At 43.3% G+C, this 15,604-nt stretch overlaps 1 protein-coding gene across 11 annotated transcripts in view; it reads left to right on the top strand.

The window, feature by feature from the left end:
• Positions 1 to 15,604, top strand: part of mecom (MDS1 and EVI1 complex locus) — a 1,207,227-nt gene that overhangs the window by 1,132,076 nt on the left and 59,547 nt on the right. For all 11 annotated transcript variants that reach the window (XM_043702880.2, XM_043702877.2, XM_043702876.2 and 8 more), the window contains one exon: positions 12,352 to 12,429. In XM_043702880.2, coding sequence (XP_043558815.1) covers positions 12,352 to 12,429 — 78 coding nt within the window. The remainder of the gene's footprint in view (positions 1 to 12,351; positions 12,430 to 15,604) is intronic.

Genomic DNA, 15,604 nt, shown 5'->3' with positions numbered 1-15,604 from the left:
GATGTTGTTTACATGGACTTTATTAAGACACTTGACACAGTCCTACATGGCAGACTGGTCAAAAAAGTTAAAGACCATGGATTACAATATAATATGTTGGATTGGATCCAAAGTTGTTTTACTAACAGGAAACAAAGAGTAATGGGTCAATGGTTGCCCTTGTGAATGGTAAGGCAAAAGTGAGGACTGCAGTTGTTGGAAACCAGAGTTATATCAGAGTGGTGCTAGAAAAGCACAGCAGGTCAGGCAGCATCCGAGGAGCAGAAAAATCGATGTTTCGGGCAAAAGCCCTTCATCAGGAATGGTAAGCCATTTCAAGAAATCAATTCTGTTAGGGGATTCTGTAGTCAGAGGTACAGATAGACGTTTCTGTGGCCAGCAGAGAAAAAGCAGAATGGTGTGTTGTTTTCCTGGTGCTAGGATCAAGGATGTCTCAGAGAGGGTGCACGGCTTTGTGAGGGGAAGGTCATGCCTCACAAACCTTATCGAGTTCTTTGAGGATGTGACTAGAAAAGTTGATGAGGGTCGAGCTGTGGATGTGGTGTATATGTACTTCAGCAAGGCATTTGATAAGGTTCCCCATGGTAGGCTCATTCAGAAGATCAGGAGGAATGGGATACAGGGGAACTTAGCTGTCTGGATACAGAATTGGCTGGCCAACAGAAGACAGCGAGTGGTAGTAGAAGGAAAATATTCTGCCTGGAAGTCAGTGGTGAGTGGTGTTCCACAGGGCTCTGTACTTGGTCATCTACTGTTTGTAATTTTTATTAATGACTTGGATGAGGGGATTGAAGGATGAGTCAGCAAGTTTGCAGATGACACAAAGGTTGGAGGTGTCGTTGACAGTATAGAGGGCTGTTGTAGGCTGCAGCGGGACATTGACAGGATGCAGAGATGGGCTGAGAGGTGGCAGATGGAGTTCAACCTGGATAAATGCGAGGTGATGCATTTTTGAAGGTCAAATTTGAAAGCTGAGTACAGGATTAAGGATAGGATTCTTGGCAGTGTGGAGGAACAGAGGGATCTTGGTGTGCAGGTACATAGATCCCTTAGAATGGCCACCCAAGTGGACAGAGTTGTTAAGAATGCATATGGTGTTTTGGCTTTCATTAACAGGGGGATTGAGTTTAAGAGTCGTGAGATCTTGTTGCAGCTCTATAAAACTTTGGTTAGACCGCACTTGGAATACTGCGTCCAGTTCTGGTCACCCTATTATAGGAAAGATGTGGATGCTTTGGAGAGGGTTCAGAGGAGGTTTACCAGACTATTTCCCAGGGCATAAATGGCTAACACGAGGGGTCATAGTTTTAAGCTGGTTGGAGGAAAGTATAGAGGGGATGTCAGAGGCGGGTTCTTTACACAGAGAGTTGTGAGAGCATGGAATGCGTTGCAAGCAGCAGTTGTGGAAGCAAGGTCATTGGGGACATTTAAGAGACTACTGGACATGCATATGGTCACAGACATTTGAGGGTGCATACATGAGGATCAATGGTTGGCACAACATCGTGGGCTGAAGAGCCTGTTCTGTGCTGTACAGTTCTATGTTCTATGTTCTAATGTTCTCACAGGGGAGAGGGGCCAGCAGGAGGTCATTGTCCACATTGGAACCAACGACATTGGAAGGGAAAAGATTGAGACTCTGAAGGGAGATTATAGAGAGTTAGGCAGGAATTTTAAAAGGAGGTCCTGAAGGGTAGTAATATCTGGATTACTCCCAGTGCTACGAGCTAGTGAGGGCAGGAATAGGAGGATAGAGCAGATGAATGCATGGCTGAGGAGCTGGTGTATTGGAGAAGGATTCACATTTTTGGATCTTTGGAATCTCTTTTGGGGTAGAAGTGACCTGTACAAGAAGGACGGATTGCACCTAAATTGGAAGGGGACTAATATACTGGCAGGGAAATTTGTTAGAACTGCTTGGAAGGGTTTAAATTAGTAAGGTGGGGGGGGTGGAACCCAGGGAGATAGTGAGGAAAGAGATCGATCTGAGACTGGTACAGCTGAGAATAGAAGTGAGTCAAACAGTCAGGGCAGGCAGGGATAAGGTAGGACTAATAAATTAAACTGCATTTATTTCAATGCAAGGGGCCTAACAGGGAAGGCAGATGAACTCAGGGCACGGTTAGCAACATGGGACTGGGATATCATACCGCTTACGGAAACATGGCTCAGGGATGGGCAGGACTGGCAGCTTAATGTTCCAGGATACAAATGTTACAGGAAGGATAGAAAGGGAGGCAAGAGAGGAGGGGGAGTGGCAATTTTTGATAAGGGATAGTGTTACAGCTGTGCTGAGGGAGGATATTCCCGGAAATACATCCAGGGAAGTTATTTGTGTGGAACTAAGAAATAAGAAAGGGATGATCACCTTATTGGGATTGTATTATATACCCGCCCCGCCCCCCCCCCCCCCCCACCGCCCAACAGTCAGAGAGAAATTGAGAAATAAACTTGTAAGGAGATCTCAGCTATCTGTAAGAATAATAGGGTGGTTATGGTAGGGGATTTTAACTTTCAAAACATCGACTGGGACTGCCATAGTGTTAAAGGTTTAGATGGAGAGGAATTTCTTAAGTGTGTACAAGACAATTTTCTGATTCAGTATGTGGGTGTACCTACTAGAGAAGGTGCAAAACTTGACCTCATCTTTGGAAATAAGGCAGGGCAGGTCATAGAGTCATAGAGATGTACAGCATGGAAACAGACTCTTCGGTCCAACCCGTCCATGCCGACCAGATATCCCAACCCAATCTAGTCCCATCTGTCAGCACCCAGCCCTTATCCCTCCAAACCCTTCCTATTCATATACCCATCCAAATGCTTCTTAAATGTTGCAATTGTACCGGCCTCCACCACATCCTCTGGCAGCTCATTCCATACACGTACCACCCTCTGCATGAACAAGTTGCCCCTTAGGTCTCTTTTATATCTTTCCCCTCTCACCTTAAACCTATGCCCTCTAGTTCTGGACTCCCCCACCCCAGGGAAAAGACTTTGTCTATTTACCCTATCCATGCCCCTCATAATTTTGTAAACCTCATGACTGAGGTGTCAGTGGGGGAGCACTTTGGGGCTAGCGACCATAATTCTATTCGTTTTAAAATAGTGATGGAAAAGGATACACCAGATCTAAAAGTTGAAATTCTAACTTGGAGAAAGGCCAATTTTGACGGTTTTAGGCAAGAACTTTCGAAAGCTGATTGGAGGCAGATGTTCGCAGGTAAAGGGATGCTGGAAAATGGGAAGCCTTCAGAAATTAGATAACAAGAATCCAGAGAAAGTATGTTGCTGTCAGGATGAAAGGGAAGGCTGGTAGGTATAGGGAATGCTGGATGACCAAAGAAATTGAGGGTTTGGTTAAGAAAAAGAAGGAAGCATATGTCAGGTATAGACAGGATAGATCGAGTGAATCCTTAAAAGAGTATAAAGAAAGTAGGAGTATACTTAAGACGGAAATCAGGAGGGCAAAAAGGAGACATGAGATAGCTTTGGCAAATAGAATTAAGGAGAATCCAAACAGTTTTTACAAATATATTAAGGACAAAAGGGTAACTAGGGAGAGAATAGGGCCCCTCAAAGATCAGCAAGGCGGCCTTTGTGTGGAGCCACAGAAAATGGGAGAGATACTAAATGAATATTTTGCATCAGTATTTACTGTGGAAAAGGATATGGAAGATATAAACTGTAGGGAAATAGATGGTGACATCTTGCAAAATGTCCAGATTACAGAGGAGGAAGTGCTGGATGTCTTGACATGATTAAAGGTGAATAATTCCCCAGGATCTGATCAGGTGTACCCTAGAATACTGTGGGAAGCTAGAGAAGTGATTGCTAGGCCTCATGCTGAGATATTTGTATCATCGATAGTCACAGGTGAGGTGCTGGAAGACTGGAGGTTGGCAAACATGGTGCCACTTTTTAAGAAGGGCGGTAAAGACAAGCCAGGGAACTATAGACCGGTAAGCCTGACCTCGGTGGTGGGCACGTTGTTGGAGGGAATCCTGAGGGACAGGATGTACATGTATTTGGAAAGGCAAGGACTGATTAGGGATAGTCAACATGGCTTTGTGCATGGGAAACCAAACACAGCCAGAAACCCTAACCACCTTACCATACATCAAAGAAGTTTCAGATATGACAGCCAGACTACTAAGACCCCTCGGAATCCTAGTAGCACACAAACCCACCAACACTCTCAAACAAAAACTAACAAACTTAAAAGACCCAGTACAACCCATGGACAAAACCAACATCATCAACAAAATTCCATGCAAGGACTGCCACAAACACTACATAGGACAAAACAAGAAGAAAGTTAGCCACTAGGATACACCAACACCAGCTAGCCACAAAAAGACACGACCCTCTCTCCCTTGTAGCCTTACACACGGAGGGAAAAACCCACCATTTCGACTGGGACAACACATCTATCCTGGGACAGGCTAAGCAAAGACATGCCAGAGCACTCCAACCACAACGCTATAAACAAACACATAGATCTAGATGCCATCTATCAACCCCTCAGAAAATGAACAGGAAATGATATCACCACAAACCCCAGGAACTCCATCCAGGAGAAAGATATAAATAGAAAGCAGGAGACAACAGCTTCGCTTCACTTGGAGGTCACCACTGATGATGTTACCTAGCCAGGTAATGAAACGACTGGATACCAAACCTACAGCTCAGCGAGCAAACCTATACCCGAGGGAAATCATGTCTCACAAACTTGATTGAGTTTTTTTGAAGAAGTAACAAAGAAGATTGATGAGGGCAGAGCAGTAGATGTGATCTATATGGACTTCAGTAAGGCGTTCGACAAGGTTCCCCATGGGAGATTGATTCGCAAGGTTAAATCTCATGGAATACAGGGAGAACTAGCCATTTGGTAGAAGACAGAGGGTGGTGGTGGAGGGTTGTTTTTCAGACTGGAGGCCTGTGACTAGTGGAGTGCCACAAGGATCGGTGCTGGGCCCTCTACAATTTGTCATTTACATAAATGATTTGGGTGCGAGCATAAGAGGTACAGTTAGTAAGTTTGCAGATGACACCAAAATTGGAGGTGTAGTGGACAGTGAAGAGGGTTACCTCAGATTACAACAGGACTGGACCAGATGGGCCAATGGGCTGAGAAGTGACAGATGGAGTTTAATTCAGATAACTGCGAGGTGCTGCATTTTGGGAAAGCAAATCTTAGCAGGACTTGTACACTTAATGGTAAGGTCCTGGGGAGTGTTGCTGAACAAAGAGACCTTGGAGTGCAGGTTCATAGCTCCTTGAAAGTGGAGTCGCATGTAGCTAGGATAGTGAAGAAGATGTTTGGTATGCTTTCGTTTATTGGTCAGAGTATTGAGTACAGGAGTTGCGAGGTTATGTTGCGGCTGTACAGAACATTGGTCTTAAATGGTGCAATTGTACCAGCCTCCACTACTTCCTCTGGCAGCTCATTCCATGCACGTACCGCCCTCTGCGTGAACAGGTTGCCCCTTAGGTCTCTTTTATATCTTTCATCTCTCACCCTAAACCTATTCCCTCTAGTTCTGGACTCCCCCACCCCAGGGAAGAGTCTTTGTCTATTTATCCTATCCATGCCCCTCATAATTTTGTAAATCTCTATAAGGTCACCCCTCAGCCTCCGACGCGACAGGGAAAACAGGCCCAGAGTATTCAACCTCCAACCCTGGCAACATTCTTGTAAAGCTTTTCTGAACCCTTTCAAGTTTTAGAACATCTTTCCGATAGGAAGGAGACCAGAATTGCACGCAATATTCCAACAGTGGCCTAACAATTCCTATCTACCTGCGATTCCACTTTCAAGGAGCTATGAACCTGCACTCCAAGGTCTCTTTTAGGAGAAAGTGAGGACTGCAGATGCTGGGGCTCAAGAGCGGAGGAGCAGGAAGTGGAAGAGATGTATTGGAGATTGTTGGGACTGAGACAAGGTGGGGGGAGGAGAAATATCCTTCCTAACCTGCAATCTTCTTCCTGACGTCTCCACCCCCATCCCCTCTCCGGCCTATCACCCTCACCTTAACCTCCTTCCACCTATCGCATTTCCAACGCCCCTCCCCCAACTCCCTCCTCCCTACCTTTTATCTTAGCCTGCTTGGCACACTCTCCTCATTCCTGAAGAAGGGCTCATGCCCGAAACGTCAATTCTCCTGCTCCTTGGATGCTGCTGCGCTTTTCCAGCAACACATTTTCAGCTGCAAGGTCTCTTTGTTCAGCACTTGGAAAACATTGCTGCTTAACCAATTCAAAAATCATAGCAACTGCTGTAGGAAAGGTAATTAGTTTTCTTCGGGTATAAACTGAGCTTTTGACTGCAGACAACAGGTAGTTTCAGGGGTGGGAGAAGATCTGATCACTTCTTTTCCTCATTTTCTCTCTCTCTGTCTCTGTAATTTATTTCCAGCTCCAGGCTGTTCAGCCACATGAGAACCAATCATCAATGTTGGCAAGCAAAAGGTCTCAGTCACTTATAAGTGTCACTAGTTTACAGACGGATCAACATCTTATTGCCATCAAGAGCTGCATCAGTTATATGGCTCTCGATGGTCTGCAATCTTAACTTCAATTTCTACTTGTCCAAACAATAGTTTACACAATATCTACCTTGTGGACCAGGTTGATTGCTTTCTAAAGTTCAGCTACTAGTGTTTGAAGCAACTCTTTCTTGTTTTGGTCCCAGTTTTTAAAAACACAAAAATTAAAATGCACAGTCCTTACAATAAACTCCTTCAAACTGGTTTAAATGTGAACACTTTGGAAGGTTTCTAGTGTGGACTGAACTATACCCCTCAGGTGGTAATTGCAATTTAATGAGTTCTATGTTGTTTTGATAGTGATCTACTAAATACTGGACTCACTAAAAACGTGGTATGCTGCCTGTGTCAGTGTTCCTACTTCAATCTGACGAAGATTGCATTTACTTGTGATACTCCAGCTTTTCTGGTACTACACCCAGTAAACAAATTGGGAGACTGCTTGGGTTGAATCATTTTGGCATCTGTGAATTATAAACTTGGAGGAGAATCAAAAGGTTTTAATTGAGTTCTATTCTTGTTTTGTCTATTTATAAATATATAATTTCAGAACACAAATATTATCCACATGTGGTTTTTGAGAGGAACACAAGGCACTGAATCACTAATATAAACATAAATTGCTGGAAAAACACTGCAGGTCTGGTAGAATCTGAGGAGAGAAAGCAGAGTTAATATTTTGGGTCCAGTGACTCTTCCACTAACTTACTGTTCCAGCGTGATGGGATGTGCTTTTTTTAATTCACTTTGTGGGATGTGGATGTCACTGGCTGGGCCAGCATGTATTGCCCATCCCTAGTTGCCCTTGCGAAGGTGGTGGTGAGCTGCCTCTTGAACCGCTGTGGTCTACTTACTAACCAACAATGCCATTAGGGAAGGAATTCCAGAATTTTGACCCAGCGACAGTGAGGGACAGCAATATATTTCCAGATCATGATGGTGAGTGGCTTGGAGGGGAACTTGAAGGTGATGGTGTTCCCATGTATCAGCTGTTCTCCTCCATCCAGATGGAAGTGATCCTGGCTGAGGATCTTTGGTGAATTTCTGCAGTGCATCTTGTAGATAGTACACACTGCTGCTATTGAGCATCATGGTGGAGAGAGTGGATGCTTGTAGATGTGGTGCCAATCAAGTGCGGCACGGTGGCACAGTGGTTAGCACTGCTGCCTCACAGCGCCAGAGACCCGGGTTCAATTCCCGACTCAGGCGACTGACTGTGTGGAGTTTGCACATTCTCCCCGTGTCTGTGTGGGTTTCCTCCGGGTGCTCCGGTTTCCTCCCACAGTCACAAAGATGTGCGGGTCAGGTGAATTGGCCATGCTAAATTGCCCGTAGTGTTAGGTTAAAGGGGTAAATGTAGGGGTATGTAGGGGCGCTTTGGCGGGTCGGTGTGGACTTGTTGGGCCAAAGGGCCTGTTTCCACACTGTAAGTAATCTAATCTAAAAAAAATATAGACTGCTTTGTCCTGGATGGTATCAAGCTTCTTGTGTGTCACTAAAACTGCACTCATTCAGGCAAAGTGGGGAGTAGTCCTGACTTGTGCCTTGTACGTGATGGGAGTCAGGAGGCAAGTTCCTTGTTGCTGAATTCTTAGACTCTGACCTGCTCTTATAGCTACTGTGTTTATGTGTTTATGAGATAAATCCAGGTGAGTTCATGATAACTCCTAGGATGTTGATAGTAAGAGATTCAGTGATGTTAACATCATTGAATGTCAAGGGGTGGTGGTTAGATTGTCTATTATTGGTGATGGTGGCAGCCTGGCATTTGTGTGGCACAAATGCTGTCCTCTTCAATTAGCAATTTATCAATTTCCATTATATAATTGTAATGAAATCATGAGCAGAGACTAAAGCCTCACTTTAGCGATGGAGGGAAAAGCAAACTGGATCACTTCAAGTCATCTTACACACCTCCTGGTTGCGCAGTTTTAGAGTGCCATTGGTGGGGACCATGCAGGAAATTATATTTTTATTGATGATGAATAAAGCAGGGTACCAGGAAAGGGAGAGACTTCATTGAAAGCAAAGAACAAAGAAAATTTACAGCCCAGGAACAGGCCCTTCGGCCCTTCAAGCCTGAGCTGATCCAAATCTACTGTCTAAACCTGTCACCCAATTCCTAAGCATCTGTATCCTTCTGCTCCCCACCTACTCATGCATCTGTCCAGATGCATCTTAAATGAATCTACCGTGCCTGCCTCTACCACCTCTGCTGGCAACGCGTTCCAAATGCCTGCCACCCTCTGTGTGAAGTACTTGCCGCGTGTATCCCCCTTAAACCTTCCACCTCTCACCTTGAAAGCGTGACCTCTCGTTATTGAATCCTTCACCCTGGGAAAAAGCTTGTCTCTATCCACCCTGTCTATATCCTTCATGATTTTGTAAACCTCAATCAGATCCCCCCTCAATCTCCTTTATTCTAATGAAAACAACCCTAACCTACTCAACCTCTCTTCATAGCTAGCACCTTCCATACCAGGCAACATTCTCTGCACCCTTCTCCGCACCCTCTCCAAAGCATCCACATCCTTTTGGTAATGTGGTGACCAGAACTGTACACAGTATTAAAAATGCGGCTGAACCAATGTCTTGTACAATTTTAACATGACTTGCCAGCTATTATATTCAATACCCTGTCCAATGAAAGCAAGCATACTGTATGATTTCTTAACCACTCTATCCACCTGTGCAGCAACTTTCAGAGTACAATGGACTTGCACTCCCAGATCTCTCTGACCATTAACTTTTCCCAAGGCTCATCCATTCATTGTACAATTCACTCTAGAATTAGACTTGCCTAAATGCATCACTTCACATTTGTCTGGATTGAAATCCATCTGCCACTTTTCACCCAACTCCCCAGTCTATCTATATCCTCCTGTATTCTCTGACAGTCCCTTAAGCTTTCTGCTACTCCACCAAACTTCGTGTCATCTGCAAACTTGCTGATCAGACCAACAGTGCCCTCTTCCAGATCATTTATGGAGATCACAAACAACAGTGACCCCAACACTGACCCCTGTGGAACATTACTGGTCACCTTTCTCCATTTCGAGAAACTCCCTTCAACTACTACTCTCTGTCTCCTGTTGCTCAACCAGTTCTTTATCCACCTCGCTAGAACACCCTGCACACCATGTGACTTCACTTTCTCCATTAGTCAACCATGGGGAACCGTATCAAATGCCTTTCTAAAGTCCATGTATATGACATCAACAGCCCTTCCTTCATCTATCAACTTGGTCACTTCCTCAAAGAACTCTATTAAGTTGGTAAGGCACGATCTCCCCCACACAAAACCATGTTGCCTATTACTGATAAGCCCATTCTTTTCTAAATACAAATAGATCCTATCCCTCAGTACCTTCTCCAGCAACTTTCCCACCACCGACGTCAGGCTCACTGGTCTGTAGTTACCTGGAATATCCCTACTACTCTTCTTGTACAGGGGGACAATATGAGCAACCTTCCAGTCCTCCGGCACCTCACCTGTGTTTAAGGATGCCACAAAGATGTCTGTCAGGGCCCCAGCTATTTCCTCTCTCGCCTCCCTCAACAACCTGGGATAGATCCCATCTGGTCCTGGTGATCTGTCCACCTTAATAACCTCTAGCATACCCAAACACATCTTCCCTACTTATGTCAACGTGATCCAGACTAATCAAACTTCTATCTCTTATCTTAACATTCATCATGTTCCTCTCCTCAGTGAACACTGATACAAAGTAATCATTCAGAATCTTACTCATTCACTCAGGTTTGACACACAGCCTTCCTTCATTACCCATTGGTGGACCAATCCTTTCTCTAGTTACCAGCTTGCTTCTTATCGAAGAATAAAATGCTTTGAGATTCTCCTTAATTCTGCTCACTAAAGCTATTTCATGACCCCTTTTATCCCGCTTGATTCCTCGTTTAAGACTTGTCCTACTCTCCCGGTATTCCTCCAGAGCCGTTCTGTTCTTAGCTGCCTGGACCTTATGTACGCTTCCCTTTTCCTCTTGGCTAGTCGTACAATTTCTCCTGTCATCCACAGTTCATGAATCTTGCCTTTCCTATCCTTTGCCTTCAATGGGACATGCCTATCCTGCACTATCTTTAACTTATCTTTGAATGCCTCCCACATATCAAATGTGGACTTCCCTTCAAATAGCTGTGCCCAATCCACATTTCCCAGCTCCTGCTTAATTTTGATATAACTGGCCTTGGCCCAGTTTTGTACTCTTCCCTTAGGACCACTCTCATCTTTGTCTACAATTCTAAAACTTACAGAATTGTGGTCACTGTTCCCAAAGAAATCCCCCACTGCAACTTCTACCACTTGTCCTGGCTCATTCCCCAGTACCAGGTCCAATATGGCCCTTTCCCTCGCCAGACTATTGACATACTGCTCTAGAAAACTCTCCTGGACTCTTCTTACAAATTCTACTCCATCCAGACCTCTGACACTAAGTGTATCCCAGTCAATGTTGGGAAAATTAAAATCTCCCATCACCACTACCCTATTGCCTCTACATCTTTCCATAATCTGTTTACCTATTTGTTCTTCTACCTCACGCTCACTGTTGGGAGGCCTGTAATACAGCCCCAACAATGTAACTGCACCCTTCTTATTTCTCAGCTCCACCCATAATGCCTCACTACCCAAGCCCTCCATAGTGTCTTCCTTTAGCACAGCCTTGATATCATCCCTGACCAGCAATGCATCTCCTCCCCCCCCCCTTTTACTTCCCTCCCTGTCCTGTCTGAAGCATCTATATCCTGGAACATTTAGTTGCCAATCATGCCCTTCATTCAACCAAGTCTCTGTGATTGCAATAACGTCATACTCCCAGGCACCAATCCAAGCCCGAAGTTCATCTGCCTTACACATTATGCTCCTTGCATTAGATGCATTTCAGGCCACCAATTGTTTTGCATTCAACTACTGTATGCCTATTCTTCCCTTAATTAACACTATCTTCATTATTCTTACAGTCTGCAGTTTCCACCTCGCTGCCTATTTGTTTTCTCTTCTGGTTCCCAGCCCCCTGCCACATTAGTTTAAAACCTCCCCAACAGCAGTAGTAAAATCTCCCCCAAGGACATTGGTTCCAGTCTGGTTCAGATGTAGATCGTCCATTTTGTAATAGTCCCACCTTCCCCAGAACCGGTCCCAATGTCCAACAAATTTGAACCCCTCCCTCCTACACCATCTCTCAAGCCATGTGTTTATCCTGCCTATTTTTTCATTTCTACTTGGCTAGCACATGGCACTGGAAGTAATCCCGAGATCACTACCTTTGAGGTCCTCCTTTTTAACTTCTCTCTTAGCTCCCTGAATTCTTCTTTCAGGACCTCATCTCGTTTTTTACTTATATTGTTGGTGCCTATATGCACCAAGACAACTGGCTGTTCACCCTTGGCTTTTAGAATGCTCTGCAGCCTGAAATAAGTGAATATTAGCATAAAAACAAAAGCAGTTGGGGATGTCCAATTGTGTGTACCTTGTATGCAGGGAACTTGAGCAATTCTGAAAACCTCCTTTCACTCCTGGTTTCAGGAGGTGACAGCCAAAGTATTTATTTGCCAGGAAAAGCTCTTTTTAGTTTCCTCTCTAATGATATTCAGATTGCTGTAATTAGAAAAAGAGGTTTCCTTTCAAGATGAAATTAACCACTCGAATCATTATTTATAAATAAATTGTGTTTTTAAAAAAAACTCTTTTCCTACTCCCTGTGCACCAAACAAAGTAATGCAGGATGGAATTCCATGTCTGTTCCTTGTAACAATCTGTCTGATCTTGTTTCTCTTCCCATAACAGATACTGTGGTAAGATTTTCCCAAGATCTGCAAACCTGACCCGGCACCTTCGGACACACACTGGAGAGCAACCATACAGGTTAAAATAAGCATATTATGGGAATTGGCAGAACATCCCAGCTCAGATCTGTTGCCATGTAGAACTTGCTTCCTTACTTGAAGTGTTCATCAAGTATTTTCAAAAAAAATTGTCACACCCCTGAAATTAAAGGACATACCCAAATTCAAGAAAAATTAATTTACACATTGTACTACACAGCACATACTCAGAACTATGTTGAATGATAGTTTTCAAGGGATCCCTTATAAATTGGCACAGCAAATATACAGGATATTGTGAAGTTTTACAAACATATGAAATTTAACTAACAACATGTCATTATTGAATGTACAATCCTTTAATGGGAAGGCAATGGCCTAGTAGTTTTATCACCGGGTTGTTAATCCAGAGACCCAGGTAATGTTCTGAGGACCCAAAGTTCAAATCCCACCATGGCAGGTGGTGGAATTTGAATTCAATCAGAGTTTAATGATGACCATGAATCCATTGTTAATTGTTGGAAAAACCTACTTGGTTCACTAATGTCCTTGAGGGAGGGAAGCTGCTGTCCTTACCCAGTCTTGCTGACATGTGACTCCAGACCCACAGCAACATGTTAGCAAGTTCTGAGAAGATTTGTAGCTCAGGTTCAGGTTCTAGATGTGAGTTTGCTCGCTGAGGTGGAAGGTTCATTTTCTGACATTTCATCACCATATTAGGTAACATAATCAGTGAGCCTCCGGTGAAGCATTGGTAGTATGGCCCACTTTTTATTTATGTTTTTAGGTTTACTTGGGTTGGTGATGTCATTTCTTTGGTGATGTCATTTCCTTAGTGATATCATTTCCTGTTCTTTCTCTCAGGAGGTGGTAAATGGGATCCAAGTCAACGTGTTTGTTGATAGAGTTCTGGTTGGAATGCCATGCTTCTAGGAATTCTCGTGTGTGTCTCCGTTTGGTTTGTCCTAGGATGGATGTGTTGTCTCAGTTGAAGTGGTGTCCTTCCTCATCTGTATGTAAAGATACTAGTGAGAGAGGGTCATGTCTTTTTGTGGCTAGTTGATGTTCATTTATCCTGGTGGCTAGTTTTCTGCCTGTTTGTCCAATGCAGTGTTTGTTTCAGTTCTTGCAAGTTTTTGCAAATAACATTAGTTTTGCTTATTGTCTGTATAGGGTCTTTCAAGTTCATTAGCTGCCACCAACACAGTAAAACAGCAGCTAATGAACTTGCCTATACAGACCCTATACAGACAACAAGCAAAACTAATGCCATTTAAAAAATACTTTGCAAGAATCGTATCAAACACTATATTGGACAAGCAGCAGAAAACTAGCCACCAGGATGCATGAACATCAACTAGCCACAAAAAGACATGACCCACTCTCACTAGTATCTTTACATACAGATGAGGAAGGACACCACTTTGACTGGGACAACACATCCATCCTCGAACAAGCCAAACAGATAAACGCACAAGCATTCCACGAAGCATGGCATTCCAACTGGAACTCTATCAACAATCACATCGACTTGGATCCCATTTACCACCCCCTGAGAAAAAGAACCAGAAATGACATCACCACAGGAAATGACATCACCAACCCAAGGAAACCTAAACACATAAATAAAAAGCAGGCCATACCACCAGAGCTTCACTGGAGGCTCAACTGATGATGTTACCTCGTGTGAAAACTAATCTTCCAGTTCAGTGAGCAAACTTACATCCAGAACATCAGCAATGTAGTCGACTCTTAACTGCCCTCTGGGTAATTTGAGATGAGCAATGAATGCTGGTCTAGCCAATGATGCCCACATCTCATGAATGAATAAAAAAAACTAGTTCCCTTGTAATTAAGTATTTTAAAGCACAAATTGGAATATTTGTGGCAAACATAACTCAATTATCATTGCATTTTATTGAAAATTCATTAAAAATCTTAGGCTGTAGCTACAACTTGTTTTAAACATACACTGATAAACAGATGGCAACTCCCATGTGTGCAAGTTTTGAGGTCCTTTGAATTCTAATTGAATTTTCCATCATGGTTTTCTGGAATATTTTCCTGGATGTTATTCAGTAATCATCTGGATTTATTGTGGGACTTCAGTCTTTGTGTAAATTACACCATCTCTCCAAAACTTCCGGTAGTGAGCTGGAGCTCGAAAGGTGCTTTGCAAACTCTTTAAAAAAACACACACACACCTCCACATGATTGCAAGTCAATCCCACCAAAGTTATCTCCAATGTTCTGACCAATATTATCCTTTAATTAATAGCCCAAAAACATTTTATCAGGTCTTTATCTCATTGCTTTTTACATAATGTTTATATGTGTGAATTGGCTGCTGAGTTTCTACTTTACAATAGTAATCACACTTCCAAAGTATCTTATTCACTGGAAATTGCATTGGAGCATCCTGGATTCATGAATGGCACTTTACAAATGCAATTCTTTATTGAATGACTCGAACTTTCATTAACGTATACAACTGATGCCTAGATTTTAATTGGTCTTATTGTTATTTTTGCACAGTAATATCTCTCAATGTCTATTAAATTGCCACATTGTTTGCTCTCCTAAGTTTTCATACAAAACTACGACAATTGCAGGAAGGAAAAGACCAGTCTATCTGTCCCTTCTTATAGCTTGTTCATCATGACCCAATGCTTATTTCTGGTTAGACACACTATAATTGCCACAAACACCATAATTCTGCCCTGCCAACATCACCACCCAAACCCCACCCATTTCAGTTAAATTAATCTTTGGGAGAGTCAAAAATGCAGAGGAAAATTCAGGATAAATAAAGAGAAAAGAATTCTGGAAAATTCCTCTCCAACTCTTCAGGCTAATAAAACCTGTCCAGAAGATTGCAGGGGCCATGTGTTATCTGTTAATCCACTTACCTTCTCTGCAGACTGTAACGCCCTACAATTCACAGAAAGACGTAACTAGTAACACATGTGCAAATGTAACAAACAAATTGTGGTAGATTTCCAACCTGCACACCATGAAAACCCCTTTTCCCAGTCCTAGCCCCAGGCTCCAAGCTGGCACTGTTGCTCAGTAGCCCAATATAGAAACAATCTGATTCTCACTTCCACTTATTTAATATGAAAATTAGGTGAGTTCTGTAATGGCCAGCTAATCCACAACCCCAGTTTGGTGCACGGGCAGCCAGCTAGTTGAAGGTTTTCTTCATTATTGAACAA

The sequence above is a fragment of the Chiloscyllium plagiosum genome, unplaced genomic scaffold, assembly GCF_037043375.1.
Source record: "Chiloscyllium plagiosum isolate Xiang-an unplaced genomic scaffold, Cpla_swu_hap1 HiC_scaffold_13, whole genome shotgun sequence".
Lineage (NCBI taxonomy): Eukaryota > Metazoa > Chordata > Chondrichthyes > Orectolobiformes > Hemiscylliidae > Chiloscyllium > Chiloscyllium plagiosum.
The sequence above is the reverse complement of the archived record's forward strand: the minus strand, read 5'-3'. Positions and strand labels throughout refer to the sequence as shown.